We start from the raw sequence: 23,812 nt of genomic DNA on the forward strand, positions 1-23,812 counted from the left end.
GTATGCATAATTCATAATATTTGGTTACATGTACATACATAACAGGAGGAAAAAGCACCAGCAGAATATAACTCATGCTGGTACAGTGGTTACTCTAGAGAGTGGGATTAGGGTAGTGACAAAGAAATTCCACTTTTTATTTTATATACTTCTTTTGTGGCTGGGTGGGGGGGCAGTTGGCCGATATGGGGATCTGAACCCATTATATACTTCTCTACTGTTCAAAAAGATTTTAAAGAAATAAAAAACAACAAAAACAAAATTTGGAAAAAAAACAGAAAAGAGAAAGAAACAGAAGTATAACTACTTACAACCCTGCCAAAGTTAATTCTGGGGCATTTTCAATACGGATTTGATGAAATATCCACTATGCTTAGAGTTTTGTACAGAATCAGCACTCATTAAACATTTTTTGAATGAACAAACAAATAACCTTTCTTGGGAAAACATTATCAGCCTGATTACAGAGTAGTGGGAAATCTAACTAAGTGGCCTGAAGAAAGTGGCCTGAAAGTGAAGAAGCTTGGCTCCACTTTTTGACCCTTTAAATTGATTCTCAGAAACTTCTATTGTTCTATATATGAAAAAAGTCCACTCTATAATTATTAAATGTAGTTTAAAAAATGTTTTATTTAGGTTTCACTGAGCTTTTTTTTCTTCAGTGGTGTGATCTAAAGGGACAAACTCATGCTCTAACGGAAGTTACGAAGAGTAACGGTTGTAAAGGGAGGCAGTTAAGAGACAAGGCTCAGATTTGGAGTAAATAAAAGGATGAACCAAAATCCACAGTGAGCCTCATTCCCTTCCACACCTTGCAGGGGTGGATGTCCCTGCTGAAACACTGCCTAACAAAACTACTGCTCTCCAGGAAGAAAGCTCTGGTTTGAGTTTTCATTTACCATCATATAGGTCTGGTAATTGGTTCTACTTGGGAAGGTTACTGTCTGATTTTTACTGAAAGATATTACTTTAGTTACTCTTTACTTTAGAAATAATCCCAGTGGAAATTACTTTTTCTTTGGAACTCTTTTCAAGATATTTTTTCATACAAAGTAATTTCACATCCAAACATTTCTTTCTGTTTTTTTTTTTTTTTTTTTTTTTTTTTTGCTTAGTGCTCTTCTGCTCTTCACCTTTCTAATCTCAGTTGCTGTTAGTCAAGGGAAACCTGTTTCTCATAAAATGCTGAACTACTCAGAGAAACAGGTTGAATAGCAAGTTAAAAAGTGTTCCAGGAATAATTATTTTTCTTTACTCTTAAATACCATTAAAAAAAATACATTGAATCAAAGGAATCAGGAGAAATTTGAATGAAGTTTCTGTAACAAAAGTAGGCCACCTCTAACATTTAATTTAAAACATTATTATTTTAAAATTTAGCTTAAATATCTGCTATATATTTATATCTAGCACAAACAGGCAAATACTGACACTAAAATTTTTTCTACAAACTAGCAAAAATATTTAAAGATCTACTGAATGACTCCATATCAGAATAAGTTATAAGCCAAATAACACACAATCCCTATGTTACTTGGGTAACTCTATGTGATTAATATTGGTAATTTATATCTTCTGATTTTGGAGAGTGGTCTTCTTTATGTTTTTGGAAGAGAAAGCCTGTGCTGAAAATGTGGGTTTTTGGCTTTTCACCAGAACCAAGTGTGAACTGATACACTTTTATTCCTGAAACGCTCTGAGTGATATGCATGAGACTATGCCCAAGCACAAAGTGCAGTTACTGTTAATGCTTTAAAATGGTACAGATTTTCTGGTTCACTTAAGATGTCTGAAAAAAATTAAATTATAAAGAGAGAGTTCAAGGCTTATAACCACAGGAATATTATGTATAGCTAGGAAATTGCAGCTGGTGTAGTTACATCAAGAAAAAAAAATGGTGAGGAAAATTGGGATAGAGAGGGGTACTATTTACACAAATGGTGCAGAACAAGCATCCACATGTAGGGTGCATCAAAACTCTGACTTTAATTATAAAATGAACCTGACTTTGGTTCTGACAATATAAACTAACTTTAAAAACCCTCCTACAAATAGATGAAAATGCCGCAAGAAACATAACAAAATATTATTTTATCTGAACTGGGAAAAAGGAAAGGGAAATCCTTACTTGCCAGAAACAAGAAAATGAAAAAGAAGCAGATGGCATGTGACACTTAGGTTTGAGAAGGAAGACATAATTATACCACAGACATAGAGACTGGGGTTTCAGTGCCCCTGAAGGTTGGGGAGGAGAGGTCTACAAAGCAACAACAAATTGGTAGTTGATATTTCCATGACAATAATAGCTACCCAACATCTAAAAGTTCGAGTGCCCCAGGGCCTAGTTTTTAGTCCTGTTCTGTTTTTTCTATCAATCAATGGGTAATCTTACCCAATTTCTTGTTTTAAGTACCATCATCTAAATACAGATGATCCTAAAATTTATATTCTCCAGACCAGACCTCCGTCCTCAACTTCAGACTCATTGATCCAATTGCATACACTACATCTTCACTTGTATGTTTACGGACATCCCACACTTAGCTCTGCTGCTCCCCCCTGTTCTCTCCCCAATGTAAGTAAATGGCAACTACTCTTCCAGTGGCTCGGGCCAAAAACTTGGGTGTCATCTTCTACTCTTTTTTCTCTCACATCCCACATTTTATCTGCCAGCAAATCCTATTAGCTCTGCCTTCAAAATATATCCAGAATCTGACTACTTCTCATCATACCCACTGTTGCTATGCTGGTCCAAGTCACTGATCTCTCAAATGAGTCACTCCAGCGAAAGTTGGTTATACCAATTGGGCCATTCTTGTCATAACTAAACCAAAATTGGAGTCAAGGGGCCAAAGAGGGAAAACCACTTGGGGCACACAGCACCTGCTCCAAGAAGAATTTTCTACATACCGAAATGTTGAAACAGCCTGCTGTAACCCTAAGAGTAGTTTTTACCTAGTAGCTGCTGAAATAACCTGCCGTGACTCTAAGACTAATCTTACCTACCATGGCCACTCAACAATCAAAGCCTGACAGCTCCCAAAAACTTTGCTAGTGCCAATGAGCTTTCTTTCAAAACAATAAGTAACATTCTTCTCACTAATAAACTCCCAGACTTTTCTTTGTTCTCTGGAAGCTACCCCATCTGTGTGTGAGCACCCCAAATTGCAATCCTGTTTTCCCAAATAAAATGTTCTCTTAGCAATTTGTCTCTCTGTATATTTCTTGACTTTAACACTCCTTTCCCTGTTTCTGTCCTTCTTCCCTTTAGTTTATCCAGCAGCCAAAGCAATCCTGTTAAAATATAAGTTAGATCATGTCACTCCTCTACCTAAAATCACTGAATGGTTCCCCATTTCACTCACTGGGGAAAAATCTCAGCCTAAAAATGGACCACAGGTCTTAAAAGATCTGACTCAAACATCTTCACCCTTACCTCTATGACCTCATATCCTACTTAGGTCTCCTTTGCCTCCTTTGCTTTGGCCACACTGACCTCCCTGCTTTTTCACAAACATGCCAGTCACAGCCCCACCTCAGGGCCTTCTTTGCAGTTATTGCTTGTGCTCCAAGAAATCTCTTTCCACATACGGCTTAACAGTCTTTATTCAACGCCGCCTTTCCTGGCCACTCTACCTAAAATTGCAAACTCTCTTTTACCAAACCCCCCCATTCCCTTTCCTTGCTCTATTCTTCTCCTTAACAGATTTTCACTACCACGTTATAAATTTTACTTAATTATTTTGTTTATTATCCACCCCATTAGAATGTAGGCACCATGACAGCAGAGATTTTTCTGTTTTGTTTCACTACTGTATTGCTAGTACCTAGGTGATATCCAATAAATATTTGTTAAATAAGTGAATAAATGCTAAATTCATGGTTATGAAGGAAAAAAATTCAAATTAGGATTCTAAATGCTGCATGCAATCAAAGGAAAGGCAAGACCTAGACATATTTTCAGGCAAACAGATAAAAAACATGAAAGAATTCATCACTTACACACCTTCCACGAAATATTAATAAAAGATATATTTCTGAAAAATACTAAATCCAAAAGGAAGTAGCAGGATACAAGGAGCAAGAATAAACAAAGAAAATACTATATACATATAAATATAAATAAGCATTGACTATATAGAGCAATAATAATGATAACTAATTTGGTTGCTATGGGTTAAATGTGTCCCCCAAAATTTCATGTATTGGAAACTTGACACCCATTGTTAAGAGGCTGGGAAATTCAATTATCGTATTTGAAAGGTGGGGTCTTTGAAAAGTGATTGGATCCATGAGGACAGGACCATGACCTACTGAATGGACTTATCCATTCATGGAGTAAGGGTTGATAGTTTAAATGGGTGGTAATGGTGTGGTTCTGATGGCTTTAAAAGGAGAGCAAGTATGAAGTTTAGCTCTCTCTTGCTCAGCCCATTCTCACCATGTGATACCCTGAGTGGCTGTAGAGAGCCACCACCTAGAATGAGGTCCTTACCAGATGTGTTCCCTGGACTTAGGACTTCCCAGCCTCTGAAACTTTAAGAAATAAACTTCATTCCTTTGCAAATTACCCAGTTTCAGGTATTTTGTTGTAAGTAATAGAAATGGACTAATGTAGCAGTGTAAAAACAAGGTAGAACCAAAATACTAAACAATAATATGTGAGACGGAAGGGGGGGTGCTAACAATTAAAACATTCTAAAAGCCTTGTTTTTCAGGAGGAGGAGATATTAATTTTTTCACTCTAAGTCAGGTATTCATGTCAATAATTTAGGCATTTCTAAGAGAACAATAATTTTCATTCCAGAAGGGAAAAGGGGAGGACAAAGAAATCTCAATCCAAACAGAAGACATCCAAAGAAGAAAAACAAAAGAATTCAAAAAAAAAAAAAAAAAAAAAAAGGATGGTAAGTAGAAAAGACAAAATTAAATAGTAGAAATAAAAGAAATTTAATAAATAAATTTAATACACTAGTAATCACAATAAATGTACATGTACCAGATCATTCTCAGTTTTGAATTTTTATTTTATTTTATTTTTGGGCAGCCAGCCAGTAAGGGGATCTGAACACTTGACCTTGGTGTTATCAGCACCATTCTCCAACCCACTAAACTAACCAGCCAGCCCCTCAGTTTTGAATTTTAAAAGTTTTGCTATATGTCATTTATAAAAGACACACCTAAAATACAATGACATACAAAAAAGTGAAAATAAAGAGACAGAAAAAGGTATACCATATAAATATTAACCAAAAGGAAGCTGACATTGCTAAATTAATATCAGATAAAAGAGATTTTAAGGAAAAAAGCATTATTAAGGATAAAATGAGTCACTTCATAATGATCAAATAAATCACTAGATCAAATTTGAACTAGAACGCAAAAATAGATACAGAAAACTGACAAATACAAAGAAAAAAAGAAATCCACAATCACAATTTTCACATACGTTTCTCAGTAATGAATAGATGATGCAGTCAAAAAAATTAATAATGATTTAGAAGATGACTTGAACAACATAATGAATAATGTTATGGGTATATAAAAAGTTTTGCAACAGATAGTAGGGAATACACTTTTGTTCAGGCACATGAGATTTACTCAAACAAACTATATCCTAGGCTACAGTTGTCCTTCGGTTATCTGTGGGGGATCGGTTCTAAGACTCCCTGCAGATACCAAAATCTGCAGATGCTCAAGTCCCTTATATAAAATGATGTAGTATTTGCATATTACCTATGCACATCCTCCCATATAGTTTAAATCATGTGTAGATTACTTATAATATCTAATACAATGTGAATGCTATGTAAACAGTTGTTATACTGTATTGTTTTTTATTTGTATTACTTTTTATTGTTGTATTTTTTTTCTCCAAATAGTATTTTCTATCTGTCGTTGGTTGAATACGCAGATGCAGAATCCAAGGATACAGGAGGCTGACTGTACCAGGAAACTTTTGTTTTTTTTACAAGAACACATTCTCTGTCCATAACGTCAGATAGAAATTTTTTAAAAAATCCAGCTACATGTTACTTATAGAAGACACATCCAAAACATAAAAGAACATAAAGGTACCAAGTATAAGAAGAACAGAAAGCTAGGTCAGCCATATTGATATCAGAGAAAAATATACTTTAAGAAAAAGCATTTTAAGGATAAAATGGGTCGCTTAAATCAATAACAAAAAGTTCAACTTACTAGCAGGGTATAACAATTCTAAACCTAAATGCATGCTATAAAATAGTCTCAAAATGCACAATGCAAATATTGACACAACTACAAAAAATTAAACCTACCATCACAAATTCAACATATCTCTTTCGGTAATAGATAAGTCAAGCATGTAAATATGTTAGCAAGGTCTCAGTAGATTTGAACAACACAATTAATAAGCTTTATTTAACGATCATATTTAATAGACCCAATAATTAGAGAATATACATTTTTCTCAGGGAGACACGGAACAATTAACCATGTATAAGAACATTAAGTAAATTTCAAGACCATGAAGACAATTTCAGCAATTAAAAAAAATTGGGCCTCATAAAGGCCAATTTTACTGACTGTACTGGAACAAAATAATAAATTTTACTGATTATACTGGAACAAAATAATAAATCAATTTTAAAAAGATAATTATGTTTAGAAATTTAAAAACACTTTCAAATAATTAAAGGGTCAAAGAATAATTCATAATGGGAACTTTTTGGCAACTAAATAAATAATAATAAAAATGTTACAGACTGAAAGTTATGAGATGTTGCTAAACTGTTACCTAAAAAGCAATTTACAGTCATAAATTCTTACATTCGAAGATAAGAAAAGGCTGAAAATTAATGAGCTAAAGGTTCAACTTAAAATATTTGAAAAAGAACAGAATAAACATATAAAATCAGAGGCTCAAAGAAGATTATAAAAATAAAAGGAGAAATTAAAGAAATAGAAAATAAGATACAACAGTGAAATAAAAAAGCTAAAAACATGGCTAAATATTAAAGTTGCCAAATGTCTGGCTTCAAGTAAGCAAAAAAAGGGAACAAGCTGTGGCTACATACAGATAACAAAAATAATGAGAATCTTATAAAATATTTATGCCAATACATCTACAAATTTACACAAAGTGGATACATTCCTATGAAAATATCTTAGCAACACTGATTTAAGAAGAAACAAAAAGCTTGAAGAGTCCTATAACCATAACAAAAAGAACACATCAGGCCCACGTAGTTTCATTTTTCCCCCATGTTTCTGATCTGGGCACTTAGAATTCTTGAGCAGAAGGGCAAACAATTTTTTATTTTGTTAAATTGTATTCCAGAAAAGTATAACACTGCACATTTATACCAACAATGCACAAGGCTGCCCTTTTCCACACATCCAAATATGATTTAAATAAAACTCTTGGCATATTTTTAAAATAATGAAAGAACACAAGGATGACCACTACACTGCTTCTATTTGTTACTGTTCTGGAAGTTCTAACAACAAAATAAAATGAACAAAAGAAATAAAGAGTAAGGATTAGAAAGAATCAGAATTGTTGCTATTTGCAGATGATGAGATTATCTTCACAGAGAACAAAAGTTTACAAACAAATTATCAGGATTAATTAGAGTGTAGCAAGGTACTTCTTATGACATCATTTTACAAAAATCAACTGTATTTCTATATACTACAACACAGGAAATGTCATTAAAAAACATATTATGTACAGTAGGAATAAGACAATACAAGGTACCTAAAAATAAACACAATAAAAGATATGCAAGACTCTTATGCAGACAATTAGAAAATGTTACTGAAGAGCATTAAAGGAGATCTAAATGGAGAGACAGATGAAGTTTCAGGATAGGAAGACATCATCATACAGATGTAAGTTCTTCCCAAACTGACATATTCAATTTAATTCAAATAAAAATACCAACAAGGTTCATCGTGAATTTCTTAAAGCTAATTCAAAAAACTTATGTAAAAATGAAAGAACAACTAAAACACTTCTGTAGAATAAGACTAAGGAGACCTTGCTATTGGCTCGGGGATAGACAAATAAGCCAGTTAAAAGAATAGAGAGCTAAGATACAGATCTATGCACACACAGAAAGACACAGACATATGCATACACTTGATACAATAGCAGTGGCACTGCAGATCAGTAAGAAAAGGGATGTTCAGTGGTGCTGGGCTGGGACACCTGTTTTACCATATGGAAATTAGATCCCTTTCAAACATTATACAGAAAAATCAGTTCCAGACAGATTTAAAGACAGATGTGGAAAGCAAAATGTTAAAACTTTTAGAAAATAACACATGAGTATAACTCTAGCACCTTGGAGCACTAAGAGAAAATATAAATTTGCAGGCCTAAACGAAAATAAAAATATTAAAATCTAAAACTTGTATTTGCTATAAAACAGTAAAAGAATAAACAGGAAGAAAACATATACAGCAATATATACTTATGTGACATATAAAAATATATACATAAAATATGACAAAGAATTAGAACACAGAATAGACAAATAGAAAAAAATAGGAGAGAAAAAAAAAAAAAAAAGAAAAAAGTCAAACTGAAAAAAGATCATAAGAGTTCACTGAATTCCAGAAAGACTGAAGGAGAAAACAGACATGCAGACATGCATGGCCTAGTTAAATTTCAGAATTCTAAGGAAAGAGAATCAAATTGACATCAAACATCTTTTTGGAACTTTAACTGCTAAAAGAGAGTGAAACAGTATTTATAGACTTCTAAGGAAAAAAAATGTGGCATTACAATTAGAATTATACATCAAGCCAAACAACTACTGGGGTATAATGTCACAACAAAGATATTTTCAGATACGGAAAGACTCTGTAAATATGCTGCCCATGTAAATTTTCTAGGAAAAAAAAAAAAAAAAAACTCAAGGAAATATTTGAGCCAAATAGAAGAGAAAATGAATTCAAAAGACATTGTACATAAGAAACAGTTGTGAGTTGAGACTATTCAATTATTGATGACATTATGAGATTTAATTAAATTAAATTAAAATAATTGAGATAGGAGAAAGGTAATGAAATCTATTTTAGACTTTAAAAATTTTATTTTCTCTCATTCCTCATACTTCATGATTCTCTTCCCTCGTACTTTGCCTTTTTGCCAGGATAATTCCTTTAGCCTGACTTCTGATCTACTAATAGTTTTCAGCTATATTTAATTTGATAATTATTGCCTCAGAATTTTTAATTTTGATAACTGTTTTGTTTTGACTTCCAAGAAATCTTTCTTGTTTCAAGATTGCTTCTTTTATAAGAGACTATTGTGTAATTAATGGAATATCTCCTTAAATTTCAAGGATAATATGAAATTTTTTAAAAGTTATTTTGTGTTTCTTTATTAACTGTTCTGGCAGAGGCCTTCTGCTTTGAACCTGTTGATTCTCTTCATAATGTCTGATCACATTTCAGTTTCAGCTTATAATTATAAATAAAAGTCTAGATCAGTGTCATCAGAACTTTCTGCAATGGTAAAAAATTCTGCACTGTCCAATGGTAGCCACTAGCCATATGTGGCTACTGAGCATTAAAAATGTGGCTAGTGTAATTGAGGGACCAAATTTTAGATTTTATTTAAGTTTAATTAATTTAAATTGAAATATAAACAGACACATGTGGCTGGGGGCTACTATACTGGACAGTGCAGGTCTAGATTGTTCAGTATTCTTAGCTAATATGGGCTCTTCCAGCAAATGTATTGAGCACTATGGATTTCTTCAGCAAGACCCCTCTTCTTCCTACTCTGGTGACTTCCATGGACGGTACAGAAGATAGCTGCCAGGGGCTGCAGGTGCCTGGTCCCCTAAACTACAGGACAGAAAGAGACTAGTGGGTGAACCCATCCTTTTAGCAGGGCTTGCTGAGAAGGTGTCTATCTCTCTGTCTTTTTCTGTCGTCTCCCCACCACAACTAATGCTCCTCCTTACACACACACACACACACACACACACAGTGACACACAGGGGTGGCCAGCAGAAAGGATAACAGGTGTGTTCATGTTACCACCCTGCATGCTCTCTTCTGCATCTCTGCAGAACTCTTCCCAGCTTCAGATTCATGAGTAGAGACCCTTTCAGAAATAGACAGAATTTTTTCTCTAACAGTGGTTGCACTGCCCCAGCAGGAAATTAATTGACAGAGGAAGGAAGTCAAATAAAGATACTCAGTCCTAAATTACGGCACTACTTTGATAATAAAAAAAAATGGCACTTAAAAAATCCAAAACCTTTGGCTTTCTTATCAATGTGAATCAAACTCAACTTACTGGGTTCTAAAACATTGTGATCCACATATTTTTCCTATGTTTTACTATACCATGAAATAATTCAGCAAATAAACAATATATACGGTGATAAACCCAGAGGGAAACATTCAATATGTATGTTAAATTAAAACTAGAACCTCCAAATTGGATGCACCTTCAGAAAGAATACACACACACACTAACTGGGTAAAACCAAAGATACCTGTCCCTTATGTTTAAAAAAAAAAACAGTAAAAGAAGATATAACAACCACAATTACTTGAAGTTGATACGACAAGCAAACAGAAAGGACATTGTTGGGGGAGAGGGGGGGAGGGAGAAGGGAGGGAGGTTTTGGTGATAGGGAGCAATAATCAGCCACAATGTATATCGACAAAATAAAATTTAAAAAATAAAAAATAAAATAAAATAAAAAATAAAATAAAATAAATAAAAAAAACAGTAAAAATTTTGTGATTATTTTGACATTTATGTATTTTTTAAGTGCTCTAAACCACTGGTAAATTATAATACTCTTTACATTCTTTTCGTGTGAAAAATCACCATCACTTTCTCAAATTATCCACTAACTCTAGAGTATATCCAATATACTCTAATATAAATGCTTAAATGACATTTTTAGTCTTTGATGCCTTAGATGAGAATTCACAGGGCATCTTTTCTCACTGAGTTTTTTGAATTGGAAAAGAATACACAAAAGGGGCAGAGTGGCTATTCTGGAGAAGACACACATAGGTGTGAAACACATACTTGGTAGGACCCTGGTTGAATTATTTATGCCTCTGAGCCTTGATTTTCTCATTTGTAAAATGAGGATACTATTACCTGTCTGACAATCATTGCAAGGACCAATTACTGCCATACTCGATTGCCTTTACTACTTTCTCATTTCATAGTTTCTAAAAGGAAAAAGTTTGTTTTGCTTTGTCAGTCAAATAGGCTTTCCTGAAATAGTTCAGTATACATATTTGGATTGGGTTGAATAATGTCCCTCAAAAACTCATGTCCATCTGGAACCTGTGAATTTGACCTTATTTGGAAATAGGGTCTTTGCACATGAAATCAAGTTAAGATGAGGTCATTCTGGATTAGCATGGGCCCTAAATCTAAACAACTGGTGTGCTCATAATGGCATGTGAAGACAGAGACACAGAAAAGGCCATGTGTGGATGGAGGCAGAGACTTGAGTGATGCAGCTGCAAGCCAAGGGAGGCCAAGGATTGCTGGCAACCATCAGAAGCCAGGAAGAGGCAAGGAAAGATTCTTCTCTAGAACATTAAGAGGGAGCATGGCTCTGTGACACCTTGATTTCGGACTCCTAGCCTACAGACCTGTGAAAAAAATACATCTCTTTTGTTTTATTCCACCCTGTTTATGGTATTTTGTTACATCAGCCCTGGGAAACTTATTCAGTATTGATTCCAAAAATAGAAATGGAAGCGTTCTGGCTCATCTTCCACACAGAAAAAAAGTACCATGCATTTTGTTATGGCTGAATGATATAGCAAGCAGATTCATATTTCAATCTTGTTTGATGTGTATTTTCTAAGGACACATTTTAACAGTGTGTTAGTTACAAATCATGTTTATAAGTGACCAAAAATCAACTTGAACAGGCTTAAAAAAAAATGTGTTTGTGTGTGAGAGGGGGTATATTAGTGGATCCTGATTTCCAAAGAAAAGAAGAACCATTAAGCCAGAACCAAAACAGGAGCAGCAAGGCCAATGGAGCCACTGAAGGCAGGACTCGCCATCTGGTTTCTTATATTATTGTTCCTGTGTATTATATTCATTCTTCTGTCTACAGACTATCTATATCTGCCGGGTGAAAACATGACTGCCAGCAGCTCCCACAAGTTTTTCTTTTACAGAGCTTGCCTCTGGAGAGAGACTGATTCTGTTCTCTGGGTCTCCAAGTCCAAAAGGCCCAAAGAAAGATTTTGATTGACCTGAGCTGGGTCAGCTGTCCATTCCTGAACTACTTGATGCAGCCTTATGGCCAGGTAGTTCCCAGAGAGAGAGATGGATGAAGACAATCTACACAATCTCTAGTTTCCTTTCTTAATAAAGAAGTAGTTTCACTTTTTAAAAAAACTCAATTCTGACTAAAATGCTAAAATTAAGTGAATAATCAGGCACAGAGAAGTAATTTTCAACGCAGACACAAATACAATTTGGAGAATAAGAAGCAGCCATACGTAAATTGAATTATTATTAAATGCCATACACTGATAAAGAATTTTAATGAACAGCCAATGAGCACATGAACTGGATGCTTTATGTAAGTGTAAATAAAACAATTTAAACAGTTGGAATTAAATGAAAAACTGTTTTCTGTATTTAAAAGAATAAAAGAGAATATAGAAAATTAAGCAACCACTTTAATTAGAAGATTTACAGAAATTCTTATCTTTTGGTAGTAAAGAAATATACTTCATCAGCAGTAAACATTTGACTGCCTATTGTGGGTAGAGTACTGAAGTACCATGAAATTATTTCCAGAGACAATTAAACTCAATGTACAACTTGCAACTTTCTTAGAAATAGAAACTAGTACTTACCATAGTGCTAGGGTCTCTATCAGCTCGATCTAGTTCAAAAGAATTAATTTTTTTGGCACTCATTTCATCAGTGTCAGCAATGATATAATGTCTCGGTGAGTAAGCACTGGACAAGCTCCCAAGCAGCCTCAGGATCTCAGTGGTATGCCCACCTGGAAAAAATATTGGAAGAAAAAAAAAAGAAGAAGAAAAAATAAACAAAACAAAAGAAAAAAATATTGGAAGGCCTAAGATTAAGAAACCCACAATAGACATATACATACGACCATGTTATACCAATGTCATATCTTTGGGGGGAGAAGGACCACAGTAACTGCATATTTCTCAAAAGACACAAAGAACATTTGGAAACAATGATCTATGCCCATGTGTAAGTAGTACTTTTATATGGGGGAGAAGACAATAAATGCATAAAAACAAAATCGACACAAGCAGTAGGTACTGAGGAAGGCACTCTAAGACACTATAAGACATGGCTCTTGTTATCAAGAAGACTGGTGGGAAAAGGGCAAGACACACATATATAAAGAGGATGTAAGACAGCAAGAAAAATGAAACTGGGGGGCGGGAACAAGCAAATGGTTATGAAAAATCAATGCACTAAGAGTAGGGAACATCCCTGGTAAGGCTGAGATGACTTGAAAGGCAGTGATAATGGACAAATAGGAGTAGGAAGGCCACTGCGCAGGGGTGAGAATTGTTAGGGCATGACATGGCAAGATCTGAGATACGTGTTCAAAAGGTGGTAGAAACACTGGGAAGAAGGGTGAGGGTGAAGTAAGGTCAGGAAAGTAGAATGAGAAATGGGAAGACAGTCACTGGATGTCTCTGGGTAGAGAAGTAAACTAAGAGAAGCATGAGCACTGATCGGTAGGGCTTGGTGTCCCTAATAAAGACTTGTTCACCAATCTAACCCCAGCTCCTAACAGAGGTCTCAGCACACTGCAGGTCTTCAAATATTTACCAGCTTCACCAAGCAAGTCTATGTTCAGTTTTTGAAGTCATACAATTTCTAAACTTTTAATGTTAATTTCAAAAGTGTAAATTTAAAAATCAACTATGTTCATTGAGGTTCCCTTCATACAAACAACAAAAGAACCTCTACCTATTCTACAAACCATTTGAAATAAATTACTTATTAAGGAGCCCTACCATACCTATTTCAGTTCATTTCACAAGCTCTGTGCCTCAGCTAGGTGTCTTTAACATTCTCTGCATTCATCTTTTTTGTTATCTGTTCCTTGCCTCTGGTCATACTGTTCTCTACCTAGAAAGCTTTCTCCAGTCCACCTCCCTTAGTATTGTAAGAAAGAGCTTTTAATAGTGATACACGAACACAGGAAGATAATTAAGCAAATTAAGCATTTGTTTCCCCCAACACATTTTTTATAGTAGAAAACAAATTTTTTTTTTCTAAATTCCAGAAGGAATTACATATAGAAAGAAATCTGCTTCAGATTTAGCGTAAATTTCAGCAACTAAAATCATACATTAACTTTATAACTTGTCACCCATCTTCTTGATGAGGGCATGTAATTTACACATCTGGTTCATACTCATTTTAGTATTTTTATTTTTAGAACTGAAAAAGTGTGTTGGTTTGCAAAGGAAGTACTTGTTTTCACAGCTGGAGCTATTGAGGCTAAAAGCTAATATCCACAACATCTTCAACTGCAATTAAAACTTCCTTATACCTGCTTTAATAGTCTTCCCCACTCGCCATGTTTTAGAAAGGACACCCTCACTGAATACATTCATTGAAAATTTAACCTTGTTAGTGAATAAAGTCATTAAAATGATGAACTGTCTTGATTTTACTCGTGTTAAGATATATTTTGGGAGAATAAAATCCTCTCAGTTCTACCTTAAAATGTATCAAGCATCCAATCACTTCTTACCACCTCCTTTGCCACCACCCTGCTTCAAGCTACTATCACTTCTCCCACGGATTATGAGCATAGCTTCCTGGTCTGTTCCTCCTCTGTTCTCAACACATCATCCAGTGTGATCTAATTAAAAAGAGTTGATCAAATTATTCACCTCTGCTCAAACCCTCCAATGGCTTCACATCTCACACGGAATAGAAGGCTTCTTGTACTCTGACCCCCAACTCTGTCACCTCTTGAACCTCATCTTCTGCTTCCTCCCCCCTTCCTCAGTCTATTCCACTCACTCTGGCCTCCTTAGTGTCATGTCCCAGGGAGGCTTTCCCTCACAATTCTTTTAAAAATGCAATCCTTTTTCTCAGTGTCATAGTATTTATCGCTATATAATTTACAATTTATTTATATAATTTACTAAGAATTCTATTTATTTCTTTTGTTTTTTAATCTCCCCCCACCCCTGTGCCACCAGAAGGCAAGCACCTTCTAGAAAGGCAGGAATTTTTGTTCATTTTGTTACTGCTATACCTCCCGTGCCTAGAAAATAGTAGGCCCTCCTATCGTTGAATGAATGAATGAGAGTTTGACATTAAATCTAAAATTTGCCTAGGGAGACCATATTGTGTTTCAGAGAAAAGTAATACTTTTGATAGATATGCTCTGAATATAAGTAGTCAACTAATATTTTATGGTATCTAAAGATTAAATGTTGCTTGGTGTTCAAGGTAAACAATGAAAACGCCTTCTGTCTCCTCCAAAATTTCATGCACAAACTACTAAACTGTTTATTTGATTACAAGTCTTTCTTTGACTTGCATGATTCTTGACCCCTCCCTACCCTGAATTATTTGATTGACAGAGGGCACCACTTGCCAGATGAATTTTCAATTTTAATTTTGGTTTCTACTCCACCAAATCTAACATAGTCATGTATCGCTTAATGAAGGTGATGTTCTGAGAAATGCGTTGAAAGGAAGACAAAAAATAATTTCTTTTCTCTGCTCTCATAAGTTTTTAGCTGAAACATGTCTGTAACAAAGAAACAGACTGATTAGAGAAAAACAAACATTTTATTTTTAGCACCTCCTACCAATCACACAAGAGAGGCCTCAGTTCAAAAGTATTTCTCTCTTAAAGCAATGGCTTGGAGCTCTGTCTCGAATACTATTTTAATGAAAAGCCATATAATCTTAGAAGTGACAGGACAAAGAAGAGAGCAGTTTCAGACTTCCAAAGGGCAGGAAACTTTGGGAAGGTAAAGTTTATAGAAAGAGTAAAGTCTGCTCCTAGATTCTCCTAGCTCTGCTGGCACCAGACTCTGAGCTGATAAGAGCTCAAATTAGGGCCTGTGATCCTAACCACTACATGGTGGAGAGCAGTGGAGTAGCAGCAATAACTCTATAAAGCAGTTTAAAACACCTTTTAGTATCTCGACTCAGCCTACCTCCCCACATTAAACTTTGTGCGATAGTGCTCTCTCACCGCTGGCCATTTCAATTGCTTTCACCTTTTTTTCACACCCTCCCAGCCCTCAAAGTCCCAGCTCCTTCTTGTCTGCTACTTTGTGGTTATCTTTCAAGTCTCAGTCTAGCATCACTTCTTCCAAGTTTTCTGTCCCAAGTTCAGGTGCCCTTCCTGAAGACTGCCATAGCAGTTTGTATTTCTTACATTATTATCATAAGATTATAGCACTTATCTCATTGTGGCAAGTACCCATTTTGCTTTCTGTTAGTTTTTTTTATATTCTACATTTCACTCACTGCTGTATCCTCGCACCTTTCACAGTGCCTGGCACATAGCACTCCACGGCAAGTAATATTAGTCAGTTTCGTTATGTCCAGAGGTTAGCTTAGTGCCTGGCCTTTCTTATGGCTCAAAATACGTTAAGTGAATGAAATAATGACTTTTACTTGAAAGTAAGTTTAATGCATTTGCTCATACTATAAATATTATCCTATCTAGGTGCAATCTCTTGGCATTTCAAAATGTACACACTGTGTGTGCATATGTGCATGTGTATATGTGCATATATATAGTGTGTGTGTGTGTGTGTGTGTGTGTGTGTAGATATATACCTGTCAAAACAGTTCATTTAAAATTGTAAGCGCCTACAGAGCTGGTGGATTTAGACTGTACTCGCATTACCGGGTAAGATGTTGCTCATGCTCTACGACCTGTGTGTATTGTTCTACGATTTGTAGATAACTGTTTTTATCTTCGTGGATTTTGTATATTTATAAATGTGACAATTCACTCTGCCTCATTTATCATGTAGACGTCGTGTTTCCTAAACACAAAATGACTCAATTAATAATGGACAACAAGGTGGTTTTTCAAGATGGCGGCGGCTGCGGCGGCTGGCGCGGAGTAGCTGAGGTGGAAAAGGTGGCCACTGGGCCTCAGGCAGCCGGGAATCTTGTGGACCTTCCTCTCGCCATCTCTTAAGGGAGGACTGCTGCTGCTGACCGGTCGTGGGGGGTGACCGCCACTTTGCCCCCGGCCGGAAAGGCTGCCTCATTTACAGACAACAGCTTTGAAGTGTGGAGCAGGAAAAGAACTGTTTCTTAGCTGCAAAAGCGAGTCTCGAAACAGGGAACACGGCGCCAGGGCTGCTGTGGATGCAGCCAGGATCCCGGAGGCCGGGGCCGCGCTGAAGGCGGCCAGCTGCCCTATTCAGGATTTGAGGTTTCAGACCGGCATTAAAGAAGATTCCTGGGAGTGCCCGAGCGCCGCGACTGAACAGCCCGAGGCGGCAGCGGCCGAGAACTGGGAAAGGCGGCAAACCAGAGACAGAGAGCGAGCACCCGACCTGGCACAGCACTGTGAGTGATCCCTGGCACAGCTCTGTTCGGGGGGTGGATGCCCACGCGGCTCCCGCCTGCACCACCAGGCCACTCACCACCCGGTGCTGCCTCCATTTTCCCAGGTGCGGGCAGCTCCGCCCTGCTCGGCCATCACTGAGCCCTCCCACTTGCTTGGCCTGGCGCGGGGGCCTCCGCTCCCACTCCCTCCGCGGTTCTCTGGCGGGGCTGGTGGAGGGGGTGTCCCGGGCCAGTGTCGGGACGGCAAGGAAGTACGGGCGGGCCGACTGTCACTCCACCATACCCTGGACTCCGGCCCCAGGTAAACTCCCTGTTACTGGGAGGCAGATACCATCTCTGCGGCCACCAGTTTGGAAAAAAGCCTAACGAATGTCTGGTTGGGAATAGTGTGGTAGGAGAGTTCCCAGGTCCGCTTGAACCTGCCGGAGACCAGGCTGCAGGTGGGCGCTAGACTCGGTTTATACTGGGGGGATACAAAGGTGAACAAGACCCGAGAAAGGTCTACATAGTGCTACAAAGGCACCCAGAGAGACCAGTCGTCTGTGCCCAGCAGAAACCTGGTAGACTTCCTGGGCGAGGCGGTGCCGAGCAGGGTCTTGAAGGCCCAGCTGATAGACGAGGGGTGCAGAAGACACGCCCCAGCCCAGCACAGTGCGCACAGAGTGGGGAAGACGTGCGGCCAGGGAGGGGGAGACTCGACAGAAACCACACACCCGGTGGGGTCGCCACTGCACGATCTAACAGCCTGGGCCAGAGCACACGGAACAGGGAGAAGTCCTGCACAAGAAGTGAAAGCTCAACAGAGATCACACACCCTGTGGTACGTGATCCACCAGCCCTGCAGAGTCCAAGCTGACCAGAAAGGTGGCTCCCCGGAGAAGCCCAAGACCCGAGACAACCACACACACAAGGCACTAGAGGCCAACTGAGCAGTCACGGAGGGAGCCATACGAAATTGGCAACCACAGCAACATCCTAGTTAGTCATTAGTCTCAAACCGGTGAACTGTGAAACCCCTGGCCACAATGAATAAACACCAAAAAAAAGATACCAGAAATACAAAAAATCAAGAAAGTACACCACCAAAAGTTAATAAATCTCAAACTCTAGATCCTATAAAACAAGAAGCCCTTGAAATGACTGACAAGGAATTTCGAGTGATAATTCTAAGGAAACTGAATGAGATACAAGAAAACTCAGCTAGACATCATGATGAAATGAGGAAAAGTATACAGGATCTGAAAGAGGAAGTGTACAAGGAAATCGATGTCCTGAAAAAAGATGTAGCAGAACTTGCTGAACTGAAGAAGTTATTCAACGAAATAAAAAACACAACAGAGAGTTTAACCAGCAGGCTTGTCGAAGTTGAAGAGAGAACCTCTGAACTTGAAGATGGGCTGTTTGAAATAACACAAGCAGACAAAAAGAAAGAAAAAAGAATCAAGGACACTGAAGAAAATCTGAGAGAAATATCAGACAACCATAAGCGATCAAATATCCGAGTCATGGGTATTCCAGAAGGGGAGGAAAATGGAGATTCCATTGAAAACATATTCAACAAAATAGTGGCAGAAAACTTCCCAGGTTTAGGAAAAATCACAGATCTTCAGATCCAGGAAGCTCAACGATCTCCAAATGTATTCAACCCAAAAAGACCTTCTCCAAGACATGTCATAGTCAAATTGGCAAAACTCAGAGATAAGGAGAGAATCTTAAAAGCTGCAAGAGAGAAGCGTCAAATCACCTATAAGGGAGCCCCAATCAGGTTAACATCAGACTTTTCATCACAAACCCTAAAAGCTAGAAAGGAATGGGATGATATTTTCAAAATACTAAAAGACAAAGATTGCCAGCCAAGAATACTCTACCCTGCAAGGCTATCCTTCCGAAATGAGGGGCAAATAGTATATTTCTCAGACAAACAAAAACTGCGGGAGTTCACTACCACAAGACCACCCTTACAAGAAATCCTCAAGTGAGTACTGGGTTTGGTTCCTGAAAAAGAACTACCACTGCCATAAAAACCCAAGAAAAATCTAAACCCACTAGTATAATAAAAATGGCATTCATGAAGAGAAAACAAGCTAACAAAAACACTATCTACAACCTAAGGAACCAACAAACACAGAAAACAAACAGTAAATCAGAAAGCAAGGAACAAAAGACACCTAAGACAACAAAACAACCAATAAAATGCTAGGAATAAATCAACACCTTTCAATAACAACTCTTAATGTAAAAGGCTTAAATTCCCCAATTAAAAGACACAGACTGGCTGACTGGATCAAAAAGGAAGACCCAACTATATGCTGCCTACAAGAGACCCACCTCACCCATAACGATTCACACAGACTAAGAGTGAAAGGATGGAAAAAGATTTACCATGCAAACAGAAAAGAAAAACGAGCTGGAGTAGCTATTCTTATATCTGACAAAGTAGACTTTAAACTAAAAACCATAAAAAGAGACAATGAGGGACACTACTTAATGATAAAAGGACTGATCCATCAAGAAGACATAACAATCATAAATATGTACGCACCCAATGTTGGAGCAGCCAGATTTATAAAACAAACTCTATTAGACCTAAAGAAGGAAATAGACACTAATACCATAATAGCAGGGGACCTGAACACCCCACTGTCAATATTAGACAGATCATCTAGGCAAAGAATCAGTAGAGAAACACAAGATCTAAACAATACTCTAGACCAATTGGAATTGGCAGATATCTACAGAACATTCCACCCAACAACCTCAGAATATTCATTCTTCTCAGCAGCACATGGATCATTCTCCAGGATAGATCACATATTAGGTCACAAATCAAGTCTCAATAAATTCAAAAAAATTGCAATTATCCCATGTATCTTCTCAGACCACAATGGATTAAAACTAGAAATTAATAACAAACGAACCTCTGGAAACTATACAAACACATGGAAATTAAACAGCATTCTACTTAATGACATATGGGTCCAAGAAGAAATCAAGCAGGAAATCAAAAAATTTATTGAAACTAATGAAAACAATGATACATCATACCAAAACCTGTGGGATACTGCAAAAGCAGTATTGAGGGGAAAATTTATTGCATTAAACGCTCACTTCAGAAGAATAGAAAGATGACAAGTGAACAACCTAACACTTCACCTTAAAGAACTAGAAAAACAAGAACAATCCAAACCTAAAGTTAGCAGACGGAAAGAAATCATTAAGATCAGAGCAGAACTGAATGAAATTGAAAACCAAAAAACAATTCAAAAGATCAACGAATCAAAAAGTTGGTTTTTTGAAAAGATAAATAAAATTGACAAACCATTAGCATGGCTAACAAAAAAAAGAAGAGAGAAGACTCAAATAACAAAAATTAGAAATGAAAAAGGCGATAGTACAACTGATTCATCTGAAATACAAGGAATCATTCGAGACTACTATAAACAACTATACGCCAACAAATTTGAAAATCTGGAGGAAATGGATAAATTTCTGGACACACACAAGCTCCCAAAACTGAACCGTGAAGACGTAGAAAATTTGAACAGACCAATAACAATAAAGGAGATTGAAGCTGTTATCAGAAGGCTCCCAACAAAGAAAAGCCCAGGACCAGATGGATTCACAGCAGAATTTTACCAAACATTCAAACAGGAATTGACACCGATTCTTTACAAACTATTCCAAAAGATTGAAACAGACGCAAATCTCCCAAACTCATTCTATGAAGCAAATATCATCCTGATACCAAAACCAGGTAAAGATATAACCAAAAAAGAAAACTACAGGCCGATATCCTTGATGAATATAGATGCAAAAATCCTCACTAAATTACTAGCAAACAGAATACAGCAACACATACGTAAAATTATTCATCACGATCAAGTGGGATTCATCCCAGGGATGCAAGGTTGGTTCAACATACGCAAATCAATAAATGTGATACACCATATTAATAAACTCAAACACAAGGACCATATGATCATCTCTATAGATGCTGAAAAAGCATTTGATAAAGTTCAGCACTCATTCATGACAAAGGCCCTCTATAAGTTAGGTATAGAGGGAAAGTATCTCAACATAATTAAAGCCATATATGCCAAACCCACTGCCAATATCATCCTGAATGGGGAAAAGCTGAAAGCTTTTCCTTTAAGAACAGGAACTAGACAAGGATGCCCACTCTCACCACTCCTATTCAACATAGTGTTGGAAGTACTAGACAGAGCAATCAGAGAAGAGAAGGAAATAAAGGGCATTCAGATTGGAAAAGATGAAGTTAAAGTGTCCCTGTTTGCAGATGACATGATCCTATATATCGAACAGCCTAAAACCTCTACAAAAAAACTGCTGGAATTGATAAATGATTTCAGCACAGTAGCAGGATACAAAATCAACACACAAAAATCAGTAGCATTTCTTTTCTCCAATAGTGAACATGCAGAAAGAGAAATCAGGAAAGCCTGCCCATTTACAATAGCCACCAAAAAAATAAAATACTTAGGAATTGAGTTAACCAAGGAGGTGAAAAATCTCTATAATGAGAACTACAAACCACTGCTGAGAGAAATTAGAGAGGATACAAGCAGATGGAAAGATATCCCATGCTCTTGGATTGGAAGAATCAACATAATGAAAATGTCCATACTACCCAAAGTGATATACAAATTCAATGCAATCCCCATCAAAATTCCAAAGACATTTTTCTCAGAAATGGAAAAAACTATCCAGACATTTATATGGAACAATAAAAGACAACGCATAGCCAAAGCAATGCTGAGCAAAAAAAATAAAGCTGGAGGCATAACACTACCTGACTTTAAGCTATAGTACAAAGCTATAATAACCAAAACAGTATGGTACTGGCATAAAAACAGACACACTGACCAATGGAATAGAATAGAGAATCCAGAAATCAACCCACACACTTACTGTCAGCTGATCTTTGACAAAGGCACCAAGCCTATTCAGTGGCGAAGGGACTGCCTCTTCAGCAAATGGTGCTGGGATAACTGGATATCCATATGCAGGAGAATGAAACTAGATCCATACCTCTCGCCGTATACTAAAATCAACTCAAAATGGATTAAGGATTTAAATATACACCCTGAAACAATAAAACTTCTTAAAGAAAACATAGGAGAAACACTTCAGGAAATAGGACTGGGCACAGACTTCATGAATACGACCCCAAAAGCACGGGCAACCAAAGGAAAAATAAACAAATGGGATTATATCAAACTAAAAAGCTTCTGCACAGCAAAAGAAACAATTAACAGAGTTAAAAGACAACCAACAGAGTGGGAGAAAATATTTGCAAAATATACATCTGACAAAGGATTAATATCCAGAATATATAAGGAACTCAAACAACTGTACAAGAAGAAAACAAGCAACCCAATTAAAAAATGGGCAAAAGAGCTAAGTAGGCATTTCTCTAAGGAAGATATACAAATGGCTAACAGACATATGAAAAAGTGCTCAACATCACTCAGCATCCGGGAAATGCAAATCAAAACTACATTGAGATACCATCTAACCCCAGTTCGGATGGCTAAAATCCAAAAGACTATGAACGATAAATGCTGACGAGGCTGTGGAGAAAAAGGAACTCTCATACATTGTTGGTGGGACTGCAAAATGGTGCAGCCTCTATGGAAAATGGTATGGAGGTTCCTCAAACAATTGCAGATAGATCTACCATACGACCCAGCTATCCCACTGTTGGGAATATACCCAGAGGAATGGAAATCATCAAGTCGAAGGTATACCTGTTTCCCAATGTTTATCGCAGCACTCTTTACAATAGCCATGAGTTGGAACCAGCCCAAATGCCCATCATCGGATGAGTGGATACGGAAAATGTGGTACATCTACACAATGGAATACTACTCAGCTATAAAAACAAATGAAATACTGCCGTTTGCAACAACATGGATGGACCTTGAGAGAATTATATTAAGTGAAACAAGTCAGGCACAGAAAGAGAAATACCACGTTCTCACTTATTGGTGGGAGCTAAAAATTAATATATAAATTCACACACACACACACACACACACAAACGGGGGGGGGGGAGAAGATATAACAACTACAATTATTTGAAGTTGATACGACAAGCAAACAGAAAGGACATTGTTGGGGGGGAGGGGGGAGGGAGGAGGGAGGGAGGTTTTGGTGATGGGGAGCAATAATCAGCCACAATGTACATCGACAAAATAAAATTAAAAAAATAAATAAATAAAAATA

At 37.0% G+C, this 23,812-nt stretch overlaps 1 protein-coding gene across 2 annotated transcripts in view; it reads right to left on the bottom strand.

The window, feature by feature from the left end:
• Window positions 1-23,812, bottom strand: part of ALG14 (ALG14 UDP-N-acetylglucosaminyltransferase subunit) — a 104,428-nt gene that overhangs the window by 80,155 nt on the left and 461 nt on the right. The window contains exons 2-3 of one of the 2 annotated variants that reach the window (XM_063106822.1): window positions 12,862-13,013; window position 11,668 (exon numbers count right to left, since the gene is read on the bottom strand). In XM_063106822.1, coding sequence (XP_062962892.1) covers window position 11,668; window positions 12,862-13,013 — 153 coding nt within the window. The remainder of the gene's footprint in view (window positions 1-11,667; window positions 11,669-12,861; window positions 13,014-23,812) is intronic. The other variant, XM_063106820.1, reaches the window with a different exon arrangement.

This window comes from Cynocephalus volans, chromosome 8 (genome assembly GCF_027409185.1).
Source record: "Cynocephalus volans isolate mCynVol1 chromosome 8, mCynVol1.pri, whole genome shotgun sequence".
In the NCBI taxonomy this organism is placed as follows: Eukaryota; Metazoa; Chordata; class Mammalia; order Dermoptera; family Cynocephalidae; genus Cynocephalus; species Cynocephalus volans.